The sequence below is a fragment of the Acomys russatus genome, chromosome 6 (assembly GCF_903995435.1).
Source record: "Acomys russatus chromosome 6, mAcoRus1.1, whole genome shotgun sequence".
NCBI classification, from domain to species: Eukaryota; Metazoa; Chordata; class Mammalia; order Rodentia; family Muridae; genus Acomys; species Acomys russatus.
This window is the reverse complement of record NC_067142.1, coordinates 72,969,303-72,984,941: the sequence shown is the minus strand read 5'-3', so window position 1 is coordinate 72,984,941 and position 15,639 is coordinate 72,969,303. Positions and strand designations below refer to the sequence as shown.

The window sequence follows — 15,639 nt, the reverse complement described above, 5'->3', positions numbered from 1 at the left end:
ATGAATAATTAAGTGTTGAAAAAGAAAAAGACCCCAGGTATCTTTATTTTATATCAAAATCTGAGAAAGGATTCTGCTTGCAGATAACTTCTAAAGAATATTTATTGTGTGAAAGCAAGATAATGGACCAGAGAGCTAAACTGTAAGGGTGTAGTGGCAATGATGAAAATGAAAAGTAGTACTCCTTGAGCTGATGGAAGCCGGGACTGAATACAAGTGTTTCCCTAATGAAATTAGCTAGGAAAAAGAACTCACATAATTGAAAGGTTACTAACAAAAGAAGAAAAATCAAATGATCAAGAATTTTTTAGGCCAAAGAGAGATTAGTTGTAGCCAAGCGTGGTGGCACACACCTTTAGTCCCAGCACTCGGGAAGTAGAGGCAGGCGGATCGCTGTGTGTTCGAGGCCAGCCTGGTCTACAAAGCGAGTTCAGGACAGCCAAGGCTACACAGAGAGACCTTGTTTCAAAAAACAAAACAAAACAAAAAAGGAAATTAGTTACCATTCTTTCTCCTCCCTTGGTTTGCTGCTCAAGAGTTACGCATAAAATGTCCATTTGATTACACTACTCTCCAGCCTTCAGAAACCACCTAGCTAGTGCTACAGGCTAAAGATAACAACAGACAGGGAAGCTCCCTGTACTGGGCCAGTCGTGAGAAAGCCAGGAGTGAAGTTGAGATATTTAGCATCTCTGCTCCTGAGACAGAATTCTGGTTCGATGGGTATGAGGGAGGTCCAGGAATCATCTCTCTCCACAAGCTTTCTGGGGGGGATTCTGATGCACAGCCAAGTCTGGAAACCATACCACTAATATAACACTGGGAAGGTAGGGGTAGAGATAAGGCTCTGTGCTACAGCCCTGGCCTAGTGCTGGCTCCATCCTCAGGACTACAAAAACAAAAGTAAACGGCCCTCCCACTGTAAGAAGTGTAGGACCTGGGCGGCAGGGCAGGTGTTTTTGTTCAGGACAGCCAGGGCTATGCAGAGAAACCTTGTCTTGAAAACAAATAAAGGAACAAACAAGCGGAGATCATTTTAGCTGGATGTGGTAGCCCAGGTCTTTTATCTCAGAACTTGGGAGGCAAAAGCAGGAGGATCTCTGTGAGCTCAGGACCAACCTGATTACATAAGGAGCTCCAGAGCAGTCAGAGCTACATAGTGAGACTTTGTCTCAAAAACAAGATAAATTTAAAATGTAGAGATAAGATTATTTGTGGGAATGATAAAGACAGTAACAGTAGGAATTATCTGGCAGTGGTCCAGGGACAACGGTTCTGTCCTGGCAGCATGCTATCAGTTGTGGTACATGCTAGGCTTCTTTTGTTCTCATTCAAGCTGGTTCTGTGGTTTTCTGTTGATTTTATAGGCTCCTTGCTACCTTTCCATAAACTTCTTTCCCTCCACATTAACCAGAATCAGTCCTGTTTGACTGATAAACTGTGGACTAAAGGAAGCCAGAACTCCTGATAGATAGAGCCAACACAGGTGTATGTAGGGGAACAGAGCACCACCAGCAATCTGGGAGACTGAGTCAGTCAATCCAGTGAGGGAGTCAAGATTTCAAAGTGGCTCACAGAGTCTAACCATGAAGCAGAACGCCGGAAAAGATGAACAGTTCAACACAGTTTATTGCTCTTATTCCACTTCAATTACCTCCAAGGATACAAATACAAAAATCAAAAAAGCTCCTAAAAATGCCGAAAAGGAAGTCAGGCACATGGTACACAACTTTAGTCTCAGCACTCAGGAGGCAGAGGCAGGTGGATCTCTGTGAGTTTAAGACCAGCCTGGGCTACATGGAAAGTTCCAGGACCAGTCTCCCATTCTCCACATAGGAAGACCCTGTCTCAAAAGCAAAACAACAACAACAAAAAGCTAAAAAGGAGTAGAGTGGAAGTAAGCGTCACTAGAGTTATAGAGACTATGAAATGGATACATGGTTACTGAAATAACTACCCAAAAGGATGATGAAATTGAGAGTGAACAGAAAAATTAACAAAGAAATGACAAAGTCTTTGATCAACAGGAGTAAGCTAGAGACACTAAAAAAAATGACAGTGCAAAGAGGGACAGATGATGGAGATGGTGTACATATCAATGTTCTCTATCGTATGCAGAACCTAGATTTGAACACATATTTACATCTATGCATACATGTGTGATATGAAAACAGAAAGGGGACTATTTGGGTAAGGCAAATGAAGAGAGCAGAGGGAGAGCAGTTATGAGCAAGATTCAATGATATGCATATAAAAAGGTCAAAAGGAAACCCATGAGTTTGTAAACTACCTGAAATTTTAAAATTAAAATTTCTAAATGATGGTAAAAAAGAAAGACTTTGTATGACCATGAAGAACTGTAATTTTTAATTGAGCTGTACTATGGTAGTGCATAAATGTGATCCCAGAACAGGAAAGGCCGAGGCAGCAGGATTACAAGTTTCACCTTAGCCTGTTTCACACAATAAAAGTGTGGCTCAAAAGCAATAGTAAAAATGTTTTAATTGGAAATCAAACAACTACTTTATGGTCTTGAACTGAAGAAAACAGAGGAGGATAAGATACCCAACAGTGAGCCGGGCGTGGTGGCGCACGCCTTTAATCCCAGCACTCGGGAGGCAGAGGCAGGCGGATCGCTGCGAGTTCGAGGCCAGCCTGGTCTACACAGTGAGTCCAGGACGGCCAAGGCTACACAGAGAAACCCTGTCTCGAAAAACCAAAAAAAAAAAAAGATACCCAACAGTGGTCTCCCAGAAGAGAAAGCTAGAGTAAAAAAAAAAAAAGAGAGAGAGAGAGAGAGAGAGAGAGAGAGAGAGATGGACATTTTACAAAACAAGTATTTGTAAAGACGTTTATTGGTGTTAAAAAAATATCTGAGGCTCCAATGATTGCATGAAAAGTGCTCTGGGGAAACTGAGTAGGTGGATGAGAAAACAGAGCCATAAAAGCTGGGGCTATGTAGAGAATGACATATAAGAACACAAGAAAAGACAGTTTACTAGAGATAGCCAAAAATAAAATGGAAGCAGCTTGCTCTTTCTGTTTGAATCCTAAGTTTTAAAAAGTTCCTAACATTTGCACAGCACAATTTTATGAACTATTAACTCCTGGGTGCCTCTTCCTTTCTCTCTTTTTAATTGATGTAATGTCTCTATGGGTGTTAATTTTTGCCATCAAATACTGGGTGGAAAGGAATAAATAACTGGTCTCCAAATTACAGGTCCGCAGACTCGAGAAAAGCTGCTCTCAAGGAGCTGTTAAGTAACCGCTGCAAGAACCTCACACCTGGACTTGGTTTTGATATGATTTTGAGCAGATGCTCAATAATGCCATGAAACAGGTACGGGAGCTGTTCTTACGTAGTGCTGACACCTCATGTGGGCTCACCAGGTAGAAGGAAAGCCTGGCATTTCTACTTTCACTGTGTGTCTATCTCCTTCAAAGAAAAAAAGACACAAAAAAATAAGAAGAAGAAAGAAAGAGGGGGGTGGAGACACTGAGGACCCTGAGTCATATAGCGAGCTCCAGAGTTATGTCAGAGCCTCAGCCAGAATTACCCAGCAGAACAATGTCCAGAAGTTGGGCCAGGGCTGGTTGTCATGTGAGTCCCCTAACAATTAGGGTCCCTCCGACTCTGCTGCCTACCTTTGGATCCCTTTCCCATAGCTGGGCTGCCTTGTCTGGACTAAGAGGATGCACTTAATCCTGCTGAGGCCTGATGTGCTAGGGTGGAGATATGAGGGTGGGGCTGGGAGGAGGATGGGGGAGGAGGGCTTTGATCAGGACGTAAAGAGAATAAATACATTAATTAACGGAAAAAAAGTTGTGTGAAGAAAATGTAGATTGGTGCCTGTTGATGTGGGGTAACCAGCTGCACAACGAATACAAGGACTATGTCTATTTGCTTGTTTGCTACTGAAATATTCATTGCTTGAAAAATTTTAAACTAAGTTTGATTAGCTTTCCTTTCTATTACCATTCCCATCTGGAATTTTCATGCTTTTAATTTATAAACACTTTGAAGTTTGAAAATTTATTTAGTAGGTAATATTTAAGAACCTATCTGAGCCAGGCATGGTGGCACACACCTTTAATCCCAGCACTCGCAGGCAGAGGAAAGCAGATCAATGTGAGTTCGAGGCTAGCCTAGTCTACAAAGTGAGTCCAGGACAGCCAAGGCTACACAGAGAAAGCCTATCTCGAAAAACAAAAACAAACAAACAAACAAAAAACCCTATCCATACTAAAACTATACTTGTGTTCTACCATTGCTGCGTCCCTACGTTAAGAGAAATGTGGTCCAAATGGGCCTTAAGATAAACAGGGCTGGTTTCTATCTTGTCATAATGTGCTATTGTACTGTAAACAGCTTTTATAAATTTGAAAGAAAAATTTTCATCTCTGAAAAAAATTATCAAGCCTAAAAACAGTGCACAGTCACAGACATGTCTATAAAAAGATGTCTGTCAACTTTATTTTATACTTTAGAGGAAAACTTGTTGCAGTTTTCAGCTCACTGTCAGCTATTTCCAAGGGAATTTTTTTTAGTGTGGTGTCAAAATACAATCATGAAATGTTAAAGGTCTTCTAACAAACCAACTGATTTCATTAAGATTCAATCACTCCAAGAAGTCAGTTTAACAGCTTTCTTTTTATTTTATACTATGAAATATGCAAATCCTTCCTTTAAAGGCTAAAACTATATGAAAATAAATTTAAAGGTATTAAATGTCAAGAAAAGGCTTAGAAATGGGCTATGGTGGTCATTGATCCCAGCGCTTGGGAGATAGAGGTAGATGGATCTCTGTGAGTTCGAGGCCAGCCTGGTCTAAAGAGTGAGTTCCAGAACAACCAAGACTACACAGAGAAACCCTGTCTCAGTAGAAAACCCAAAAAGAAAAAGAAAAGGCATAGATTCATTATGAATATTTGTTTACTGAATGAATAAATGTCAAGATCTTTATGGGTTTCCAAAAATTCTCTATCAATAATGTAAACATTTGAAATAGCAAATAAATCCAGGCAAAGTGGCACATGCCTATAGGCCCAGCACTTGGGAGGCTGAAACAGGAGACTCATGAGTTTGACCTAGGCCACACAGCAAATTCCATCTAGCCCAAGCTATTTAGAGAAAATGTGACCACCAAATAAAGATATAACTAAATAAACAGGAAATAGTAAAATGCTGCCAAACAAGCCCTTCTACAACTAACCACATTTGTTTGCTGAAACAAGGTCTTGCTAAGTAGGCCAGGCTGACCTAGAGCTGTGTAGTTCAGGCTTACCTTAAACTTAGGATCCTTCTTTCTCAGTTTTCCAAGTACTGGGGATACAAATTCAAACTACCATGCCTTGGTAGGCAAGCATTCTGCCACTGAGCTACTGACACTGTACTAACAATACAGCTAATCAAACAAATCCTGTAGCTAGGCCACTTCTTCAGCTATAAAATAGCATCTCATACAGCTGTTATGAATATGAACTAAAACTAAGACCATAAAATAATTAACATATTCCAGCACTCAAGAGGCAGAGGCCGGTGGATCACTGTGAGTTTGAGGCCAGCCTGATCTAGAAAGCAAGTCAAGGACAGCCAAGGGTACACAGAGAAACCCTGTCTCAAAAAAACAAAACAACAACAACAAAAATTAACATAAAATTTGCTCATAGTAAACAAGCCCTTGGTGAGCATAACCAAAGTAATAGTCAGAAAGACTAACACCCAAACAAGAAACTGCTAAAAAAAAAAAAAAAAAAAAAAAAATTCAGCTCCATCCTCTGATCTCCAAAGAGAGATGACAGGCTGGGGAAGAGGGCTGGTCACATATGAACAGTGATATAGTCCACCACACTTACACAGTGGAACCACCATAAACACTCTAAAGGAAGGGTTTTGGAACATTTCTAGACTGACAAACATATCGACACATCAAGAAGATGGTGTACCACAATTCTACAGGGACCAAAAATCCCAGGTTAAGCCTTCACAGGCCTCTTCTTTGTTTGTTTATGTCCTTTATAAAACCTTCTGTAATACTCCAGTAAACATAATCAGTGTCCCCATCAGTTCTGTGACTGATTGTAGCAAATTAACAAACTGAGAAGGAAATGATAGGAATGCTCAACTTGTAGCCATATCAGTCAGAGGTATGGGCAGCCATGTCTGCAATGGGCACATTTTCATGGGAACAGTCTTCTGGGGCTAACACTTAACGGGTATAGTCTGCATAATCCCAGTAGTGTCAGAATCCCCACTGGTGGACCTAGAGAGCTGTTTGTATAAAAACAAAAACAAAAACCCATATGCATGGCCTCAGAAGTACTAGGAAATAAAAACATTTTATTTTTTGGCAATCAGAATGCTAAGAAGACTAAAAGTGTGTGTGATAATAGGTTAAAATCAGGCCAGGTGTGGTGGCGCATGCCTTTAATCCCAGCACTCAAGAGGCAGAGGCAGGTAGTTCGCTGTGAGTTCGAGGCCAGCCTGGTCTACAAAGGGAGTCCAGGACAGCGAAGGCTACACTGAGAAACCTTATCTTGAAAAAAGAAAACAAAACAACAACAACAAAATTGGTTAAAATCAAACCAAAGGGAGAAAATGTTAAGAATAATTGCAAAGGAAGAAATTAATGGTGGTATACACAGAGTGAGCAGTCATAACCAAATTAAAGTCAAATGACCAAAGGATACAAGAGTCTTAAATAAAAATGCTGCAGAGGTTTTTCTGATACTGAGATGTCTGTGTACATATTCAAGCACTTAACTGGGTGCTCAGAACCCTAACCTGCAGAAATGAAGACAAGATAATAAGTCCCAAGAGAAGCACTTACCATGAGAACTGTTTAAAGTACACAACAGAGAAAGTGAAGAAATGCCCTCAAGGTTAATTAGCTGCAAAGTGTAAGTGTTATTGCCCTGCTTGACTCAAGTAATGCTGGCATCGATTCCAGACACACACTGTTTAAAACCAGCCAAGGAACCAGTTCTTCTCTGTGTGGAGGAGGAAGTTGTTAGTGATTCATATTTTATGAATAACTTTATCCAAAGAGAATACATAACGAAACACCCGATCAAAAATGTAAGTCAATCATCATCCAGTTTTATACATGGTGTTTTTGTTTTGTTTGTTTGTTGTTTGGTTGGTTTGATTTGGTTTACTTTTGGAGACAGGGTTTCTCTGTGTAGCCTTGGCTGTCCTGGACTAACTTGTAGACCAGACTGACCTCAAACTCACAGAGATCCTCCGGCCTCTGCCTCCTGAGTGTGAGCATTAAAGGCATACGCCACCACACCTGGCTTAGACTAAAATCTTCTCTGTCAATTTCTGTCCTAGTTTACTTTTTGTTGCTGTGATGGAGACCATGACCAAAAGCAACTTGGAGAGGAAAGGGTTTATTTGGATTACATATCAGGGGCACAGCCCACTGGGAGACACAAAGGCAGGGCAGGACCCTGGAAGCTGGCACTGAATGAAGCAGAAGCCACAGCAACACTGCTTACTGGCGTGCTCTTCATGGCTCCTTACCCAGCCTGCTTCCTTACAGCCCCCAGGACCGCCTGTCCAGGGGTGCACCCCCACAGTGAGCTGGGCCCTTCCACATCAATCATCAATGGAAAAATGAAGCACAGGCTGGCCCACAGGCCTATCTAGTGGAGACATTTTCTCAGTTCAAGCTCCCCCTTCCCAAATGATGCCAGCCTGTGTCAAGTTGACATAAAAACTGCCAGCACAGCCAAGTGTGGTGGTGCACGCCTTTAACCCCAGCACTCGGGAGGCAGAGACAGGTGGATTGCTGTGAGTTTGAAGCCAGCCTGGTCTACAAGTGAGTCCAGGACAGCCAGTGCTACACAGAGAAGCTCTGTCTCGAAAAACAAAACAAAACAAACAAACGCACAAAAATAAACCTGTCAGCACAGCTCTTTTAAAGGTATTTTATAAAATTTTATGTAATAAAATGTTCAAGGGGCTGGGGGCTGGAGAGATGGCTCAGTGGTTAAGAGCACTGCCTGCTCTTCTAGAGGTAATTTTCATGCAATATATAGATGGTGGATTCACTAATAACATTGAACCCTAGATACACAGAGCTCCAACGCTTTGTGTTTCTCATCAAACCCACATTTAAATTATACTATGTGAAATAATAAAATTTTTATTTTGAATGGAGAAGATGTGAGGACTGATGGACACATAGATACAAGTTCTAGTGTGCCATCACACAGGACAGTGACCACAACATTAAATTTATATTTCAAACAGCTGAGAGGAAAGAGCTCAAGGTCACAGCAATAAATGGCCAAAGAGACAGACATAACTTACCTCTTAAGGCAGGAGCTGCAGTGTACTGTCCCCCTCTTAAATCTCCAATGGCTTCCTCTTGCAGAAGCTACCTCCTGTGGCCTGTGTTCAAAGAGGGCTGCCTCTGCCTGTGCTACACACCTCATTTCACACTCCTCCCATACTCACTCTCCCAATCCATCCTCACTCTCCTGCTTAGTCCCTCCAGTAAGCCATTTTCCTCTCTGACTTAGGGCTTTTATGGGTTCTGGTTTGTTCTGGTTGTTATTGTTATTTTGCTTTGAGCTTTTGAATTTCAGCCAACTGCTTTCAGCAGAGAGAAATGTCACCCTCAAAGCTCCTGAAGTAAAGAAAAATTATATCTGTGTTCCTCTGCTGCAGCCTTGAAGGTTTTCAACAATTTATCCTATGTGTAATTAAGTGACTATATAATTCTGTAATGGTTCTCTCAACAGTAAGTAATCTCAAAGAGGACAAGGCCCACATCGTTTTACTCCTCACCGAGCACAGAGCTAGTACAGTAGCACTTCCTGAGCTCTCCCTACATGGGAAGCCCTTGCTACACGGCCTGCCACTGAATGAGCAGTTCCACCACACTTAGTCGTCATGTGAAGAAACTAGAATACTGGGTTCCCAGCTCATAAATTCTACTACAGACTTCATGTTCTGAGCTACTAGCATGTATTACTTACTAAGTGTAGGATGAATACATAATACATGTCCTGGCTAGAACTTTGCTTATAAGACTAACAAATAACTCGCTCCCCGTAACGAAGCACGCATAAAGGTGCTACTAGACATGTAGCCAGGAGGGGAAAAACTGGAAGAAAAAAGACCACTTAGTTTGCTTTGCTAGAGAATTCTGATTATTCTGTAACAATATAAGTGAGAGTTTTAGGTATAGAATTCATATCTAGACAATCAGCTCTTCAGCACGATAAATGAAGACAAGTACATTAGTTATAGAGATTTTTGCAGTAGTCCAATAGATGCAGAGGAACATGTGTCAAGAGACTGAGGGGCAGCTGGAGAGATGCTCAGCGGTTAAGAGCACTGGCTGCTCTTCCAAAGGTGGACTTCAATTCCCAGCAACCACAAGGTGGCTCACAACCATCTATAATGGGATCTGGTGCCCTCTCCTGGCATGTAAGTATGCATGCAGATAGAATACTCATATACATAAAAATAAATAAATATTTAAAAAAAAAAAAAAAAGAAACTGAGGGGCTGAGGATGTGGCTCTCTTCGCAGAGCGCTTGCCTACAGTCATGAAGTGCTGGTTGTCTTCCCCAGCACTGCATTAACCAACACTATGTAAAGCAGCATGTGCATGGAATATTAGCACTTGAGAGACAGAGGCATGAGGACAAGAATGTCAAGGTCATCCTTGGCCGTGCATCAAATTCAAGCCCAGCCTAGGCTATATAAGACCCTGTTGAAGAAAAAGGGAAAGAGACAGAGACTGACTGACTGACTGACTGACTGACTGACTGACTGAGGGACCAATACATTCTGCATTTTATGGCTTCTCATTTCTCTGCCATATAAGAAGCTGCCTCCAAGGAGAGGTGAGAACAGCGGAGATGTAAGGAAGCTATACATTTCTAATGATAAGAATCCTTTCTGAACCAATCAGTGTTGACAATATATCAACAACAACAACAAATTCCACAGGTACTATTCTAGATCAAATGAAAACAAAGAGGCAGTCAACTCTATGCAATGTGGGATTCTCTGCTGAAACCCGTCAGGGAAGAAACCCAGAAACAGCCAGTACCGACAACTGACAAAACTTCTGACGCAATGTGTGAAAGGTGATAGTCATCCTATGGCACACCGTCCCTACCATCAGCTGGGCCAGCTATCTTCAAGTCCTGTCTTTAAATAAAAGAAAGTTGAAGTGTACAGAAGGCTAAACTTTTTAAAATTTTTTCTTCTTCTTTGTTTGGTGGACTAAAGCAGGAAGAACAGTTATTAACTGGCCTCAGAAATATGCACAAATGCTTTAGGTATGATTAACAATTTTAACTGTTTTGATCAACAGCAGGACTTAAATTTGTTTTTCTTGCCCTTGGAGTTCATGTCAGGCACACGCTAGTAATCACTAGGTCCTAAAATGCAGAGTGCTTTCGCATGGTAGGCATTGCTGGTGCTGGAAACATAACAAGGAATAAGAAGACAGCACCCAGTCGGTGTGATGGTGAATACTGGGGAGGCAGAGGCGAGCAGGCAGAGTTCTGTGAAGTTCTCAGAGCTAACCTGGTACAAATAGTGAGCTCTGGGACAGGTAGGACTACACAGAGAGACCCTGTCCAAAAAGAAGAAAGGAGGAGGAGGAAAAGACACCATTCTCATCACAACATAAAAAAGGATAGTTCTCTTTGCTTTATAGTTGAGGGATCTGAGGCTCCTTAGGTTTTTCTATTTAGATTTCTCATGTATGCGTGTGTGTGTGTGTGTGTGTGTGTGTGTGTGTGTGTGTGTGTGTGTGTGTGTGTGTGTGTCCCCTCCTGTATCCAGCCTGCCTTAATCTTTTCAGACAGGGCAAGGTCTCTCACTGAATCTGGCCCGCAGCTGGAGACAGCAAGCCCAGGGATTCTCCTGTCTTTGGCCCCGAATTGTAGAGTTTTTAAGCGCAGGAGTATTAATGTCCTGCTTCTCCCAGGAGCCTGGGGAGGCAAGCCCAGGTCCTCCTGCTTGTGCAGCATCGTGTCCATGACACTAAATCTCCAGCATCCCAATTTAGATTTCTAAATGTTTTGGTTTCAGAATGGTACCAATAAAGAATTTAAAAAATAAATAAATAAAACATGTAAAACTTCCACCATAATTGAATTAAAGTCATTTTTCCAAGTAATGTTATCAAAGGTTGCAAAATATCAAGTAATAATTTAGTACAGACAAAAATAATCAATTTGACAGGGAATGTGTTAGAAAACTAACACACCTTCTAAAGCTCATTGGTCTGCCAAAAGTTAGAATTCTATATCTACAAAGTGTTGGCTTTGATTCTAATTACAAACAAACGATCCTTCTAGTACTGTGTAAAATTCTCTAGGAGGTATGAATAATGGGATTAAAAGATCCAACAAATTCCCAACTGCCTCAATTACTCACTTAAACAAACAGACCAGACAAGAAGGGGAAAAATTCAAAGAAAAATGCTGAGGAAACTTCAAAGAAATAATAAAACTTTAAAGAAAAATTTTATATCACATTCCAAAGATTCAGTACCAAAAAAAAGATAAATTATTTAAAATTAACTTGATTTAAAATTTTTTTTAATTCACTTGCTTTTTAGCTAACTATAGGAAAAAGTAATCTAGGAAAAAGAAAATTACACTGTTCAAAAAAAAAAAAAAGAAATAAGCAAGCTATACATGGCAGTAAATGCTTGTAATCCCAATACTCTGAAGGCAGAGGCAGGCAGATCTCTGTGAGTTTGAGCCAGCCTGGTGTACAAAGTGAGTCCAGGACAGCCAAGTCTACACAGAGAAACCCTGTCTCGAAAAACCAAAAACCAAACACAAAGTTACAAAGAAGCATAACAACATCAACATACATAACCACATAGAAAGGTTTTTGTTTGTTTGTTTTTGGTTTTTTTTTTTTTTTTTGAGTGGGGGGATTGAGACAGGGTCTCCTTGTAGCCCTGGATATCCTGGAACTTGCTCTATAGCTCAGGCTGGCCTCAAACTCACAGAGATCTGCCTCTGCCTCCCAAGAACTGGGATTAGAGTGCACCACCACCACCTGGCCACAATCTTAATTAACTTTTTTCTTTCTTTCTTTCTTTCTTTCTTTTTTTTTTTTTTTTTTTTTTTTTTTTTTTTTTAGTTTTTCAAGACAGGGCTTCTCTGTATTATCTTAGCTGTCCTGAACTCACTTTGTAGACCAGGCTGGCCTCGAACTCACAATCATCCGCCTGTCTCTGCCTCTCAAGTGCTGGGATTACCGGCGTGCGCCACCAAGTCTGGCTAGTTAATTCTTACTCTTAATTATCCACCTGACTGAACTGACAGAGAAACAGCACACCTCTGGATGTTTCCTAGGGCTTTCCCAGAGACAACTGGATCTTGAGAGCACCAACCTAATCCATTTTAAGGCACTCACTAATAGATTCAAATTTTTGGACAGAACTGTGAACGGTCCAGTCTCCTGGAGGACGCAGGATGCTGGAGAGTGTGCCTTGAGGGTCTTATTTGGCCCAGGCTCCTTCCTATTTTTCCCCTTTGTTTCTGATTTCCATTTGTGAGCCTCTTATCTCCCTTACCGCTATCACCTTTGGGTAGGGCTAAGACAACGCCTTCCTCAGCTACCTATGCACTAAAGTCCTGACTCACATAACGGCTAAAGTTAAACTATAAACCCCACTTGCCCAAGGATAGATAACTCCCTCGAATCCTGCCGTTCTTATCAGACAACAAATCACATGTTTTCACTTCAAGAGACAAGGTTTGTTGCCCTAACTGCACAGGACGTGCTTGATTAGACTTAGGTTGGCTATACATAGGCAGCAGTACGTCAGGATATATGCCTGTCCCAGTTGAAGACCATGCAAAGTACAGAGCCTTGTGGGTTTGCCTTTAGATTCCTAAACTGACCTAATTCAGAGCCATTTCTCTGGGAACCCCAAGTATGGACCTGGCCAGTGTCCACCTGGACAGTACTTAATAAAGTGTGCTTCAATTGCACAATTGTGGATTTGCTCTTTCTCCTCACAATTTTCAGGTTTAACACTCACCAAACTACTGTCCATCAAACAAGCATTAACTATATAAGAAATGAATATATAAGATATGGAAGCCAGGCGTGGTGGCACACGCCTGTAATCCTCGCACTCGGGAGCCAGAGGCAGGCGGATTGCTGTGAGTTCAAGGCCAGCCTGGTCTACAAAGTGAGTCCAGGACAGTCAAGGCTACACAGAGAAACCTTGTCTTGAAAAACCAAAAAAATAAAATATGAAATCCAGATTTTGACAGCCATTACTTCTACAGTTGCAGTCTGAGTTGTTCCTTCCTCTAAACTTAAACATTAAAATGTTTTGGAGCTGGATATAGTGGTGCATGCCTTTAATCCCAGAACTTGGGAGGCAGAGGCAGAGGCAGACAGGCAGATCACTGAGTTCAAGGCCAGCCTGGTCTACAAAGTGAGTCTAGGACAGCCAAGGCTATACAGAGAAACCCTGTCTCAAAAAAACAACAAAACAACAAAAAAAAAATTTGGAAATTAAAAAACATAAATCCCCCCCTCCTTCTTCTTCTCAAATAGGGGATAAAAATTGTAAAAATCAGGCTGGGCATGGTGGCACACACCTTTAGTCACAAGCAGTCAGATGAACCTCAAGACAAGCAGCTACAAGTCGAGACCATGTGTGATTGTGATTGTGTGTGTGTATGTGATTTTAAATTGTAAAATCCTGCAGCATACTCCAATACTATCCTAAGCAAGTCTGTAATTAAAAAAAATAATAATAATAATTCATCTCCTAATGTTTTTTTCTCTTGTATTTTCTCTCTTTTGGGGGTAAATAAGAATTTAATTAAATTAAATTTTCTGGGGAAGCTTTTTTTTTTTAAATATAAAACATTTTTCATACACTATATTCTTTCCCCTCTCCCCAAGGCCTTCCTGATTCTGCCTAATTCCCTGCCCTCTAATGTCATGTTTTCATTTTGTTCTTGTTTTGTTTTTCAATACAGTGTTTCTCTGTGTAGCCTTGGCTGTCCTGGACTCACTTTGTAGACCAGGCTGGCCTCGAACTCACAGCGATCCGCCTGCCTCTGCCTTCAGAGTGCTGGGATTAAAGGGGTGTACCACCACACTGGGCTCTCTTACTTCGTATTTTCTTTCTAGAAAAAAAAAAAAAAAAAAGAAAGAAAGAAAAGTGCTTTTTTTAAAAAATATTTTTCTTAGAACATACCTTCCAGTTATAAAGCAGCACCACGAAAATCTTAGTATCTTAGTAGAGGTAAACTCTGTACAATAATCCAGACTTCTGAGATTAATTTTACCATCTATATATAAATGCAGATTTCCAGTTATCAATAAGCAGATCTCTGGCAGACTCTCCCGTTTCCCTACTGGTTTTCTGTGGTCACCATGACGATGGACTAAACATCTCATGTAAATATTAGTTGTTAACCTAAGTACTTTATTCCAAACTGAGGGGGGAAGGGAGGGGTCCATAGGGTGTGTTGTGATCAAAACAGTGTTACTCTCGCTTTTACAACGTTTGCCCTATACAATTTTAGGGCTTGCTTTACTTATTTAGCGACGATTTTTGCCAACTATCACGTAATTGCTGTTGAGTCACTAGATGCTAACCATGGATCCGATTTTAAGTCATTCAGCTGGGTTAGAAACAACTCGAAAGGTCTTGCACTTCAAGGGGGGAAATCACTAGTTTTTCGGGTAACCCTGAGGCCTCGCGGGTCACTAAAGCCTCGGTCCCCGCTACGCGCGGGGGAACCTGGCCGGTCTGGGCGTCCCTGGGTTTTTCTTTCCGATCGTATTAAAAAATGATTATTTGGGAATCCGCAGCTTAAAGCAAGGCTCTAGCGCGACCCGGGAGGGAACGGCCCGACCTGACGGGAGCCCGTACTCCGCCGCCTGGCGGAGGAGGTAAGATGGAGGCGCGCGGCGCCGGGGGCCGGGCTGGGCGGGGTTTCGGCGCGGCCGCAGAGATTCCCGCCAGGCTCGCCCACCGTCAGGCCGCCCTCCGGGTACCCACAGCCCAGGCCGCGGCCGGCGGGCGTGGAGGTGCCAGGAACAAGGACGCCATTATGGGCCACCGCAGCCCGCGCAGAGCTCTCCAGGGGAAATGGCGGGCGGGGCGGCCGAGGCGGGGCGGAGCCGACGGCGGGGACTCCGGCTGGCGCCAACCCTCAGCCCACCGTCTGCCAGCCGTGGGGCTCAAGATGGACGCCGGGCCGCGCTTCTGCAGTTGCAGATGGCGACTTCGTGGCACCCCCGTCAGCGTTCCTACCTGTACCCTCCCGGTCCTTTTCCTCCGCCATCTTGGTGCGGAGTCCGTCGCCTGGGAGATGCCCATCACAAACCCTGCAGGACGCGCGAGCCGGGCCTGGAGGAAGAATTCCCCTCGTGGCACCGTGGCCCTCCCGCTCCGGTTTCGCCCTAGAATCGAGGCCCGGGTTCTTTGGGCCTAGGGGACTCATTTATTAATAAGGTTCCGGAGCCCGCTTTGACCTGACTGTGACAGTCCTCGGAGGACGTGGTGTGCCTTTATGTATTATTTATTTATTCGTTTATTTAGCTTTTTTAAATCTTCCTTGTTCAGAGTCTGGGGTGCAGACCCGGTGGCCCGGGCGCGCATCCCGGGT

General features: G+C 42.5%; 1 protein-coding gene across 1 annotated transcript in view; it reads right to left on the bottom strand.

Moving 5' to 3' along the window:
- Positions 1 to 15,381, bottom strand: part of Efcab2 (EF-hand calcium binding domain 2) — a 72,066-nt gene extending 56,685 nt beyond the window's left edge. The window contains exon 1 of the mRNA XM_051147981.1: positions 15,285 to 15,381. Coding sequence (XP_051003938.1) covers positions 15,285 to 15,315 — 31 coding nt within the window. The 5' untranslated portion in view covers positions 15,316 to 15,381. The remainder of the gene's footprint in view (positions 1 to 15,284) is intronic.
- Positions 15,382 to 15,639: the final 258 nt, after the last annotated feature.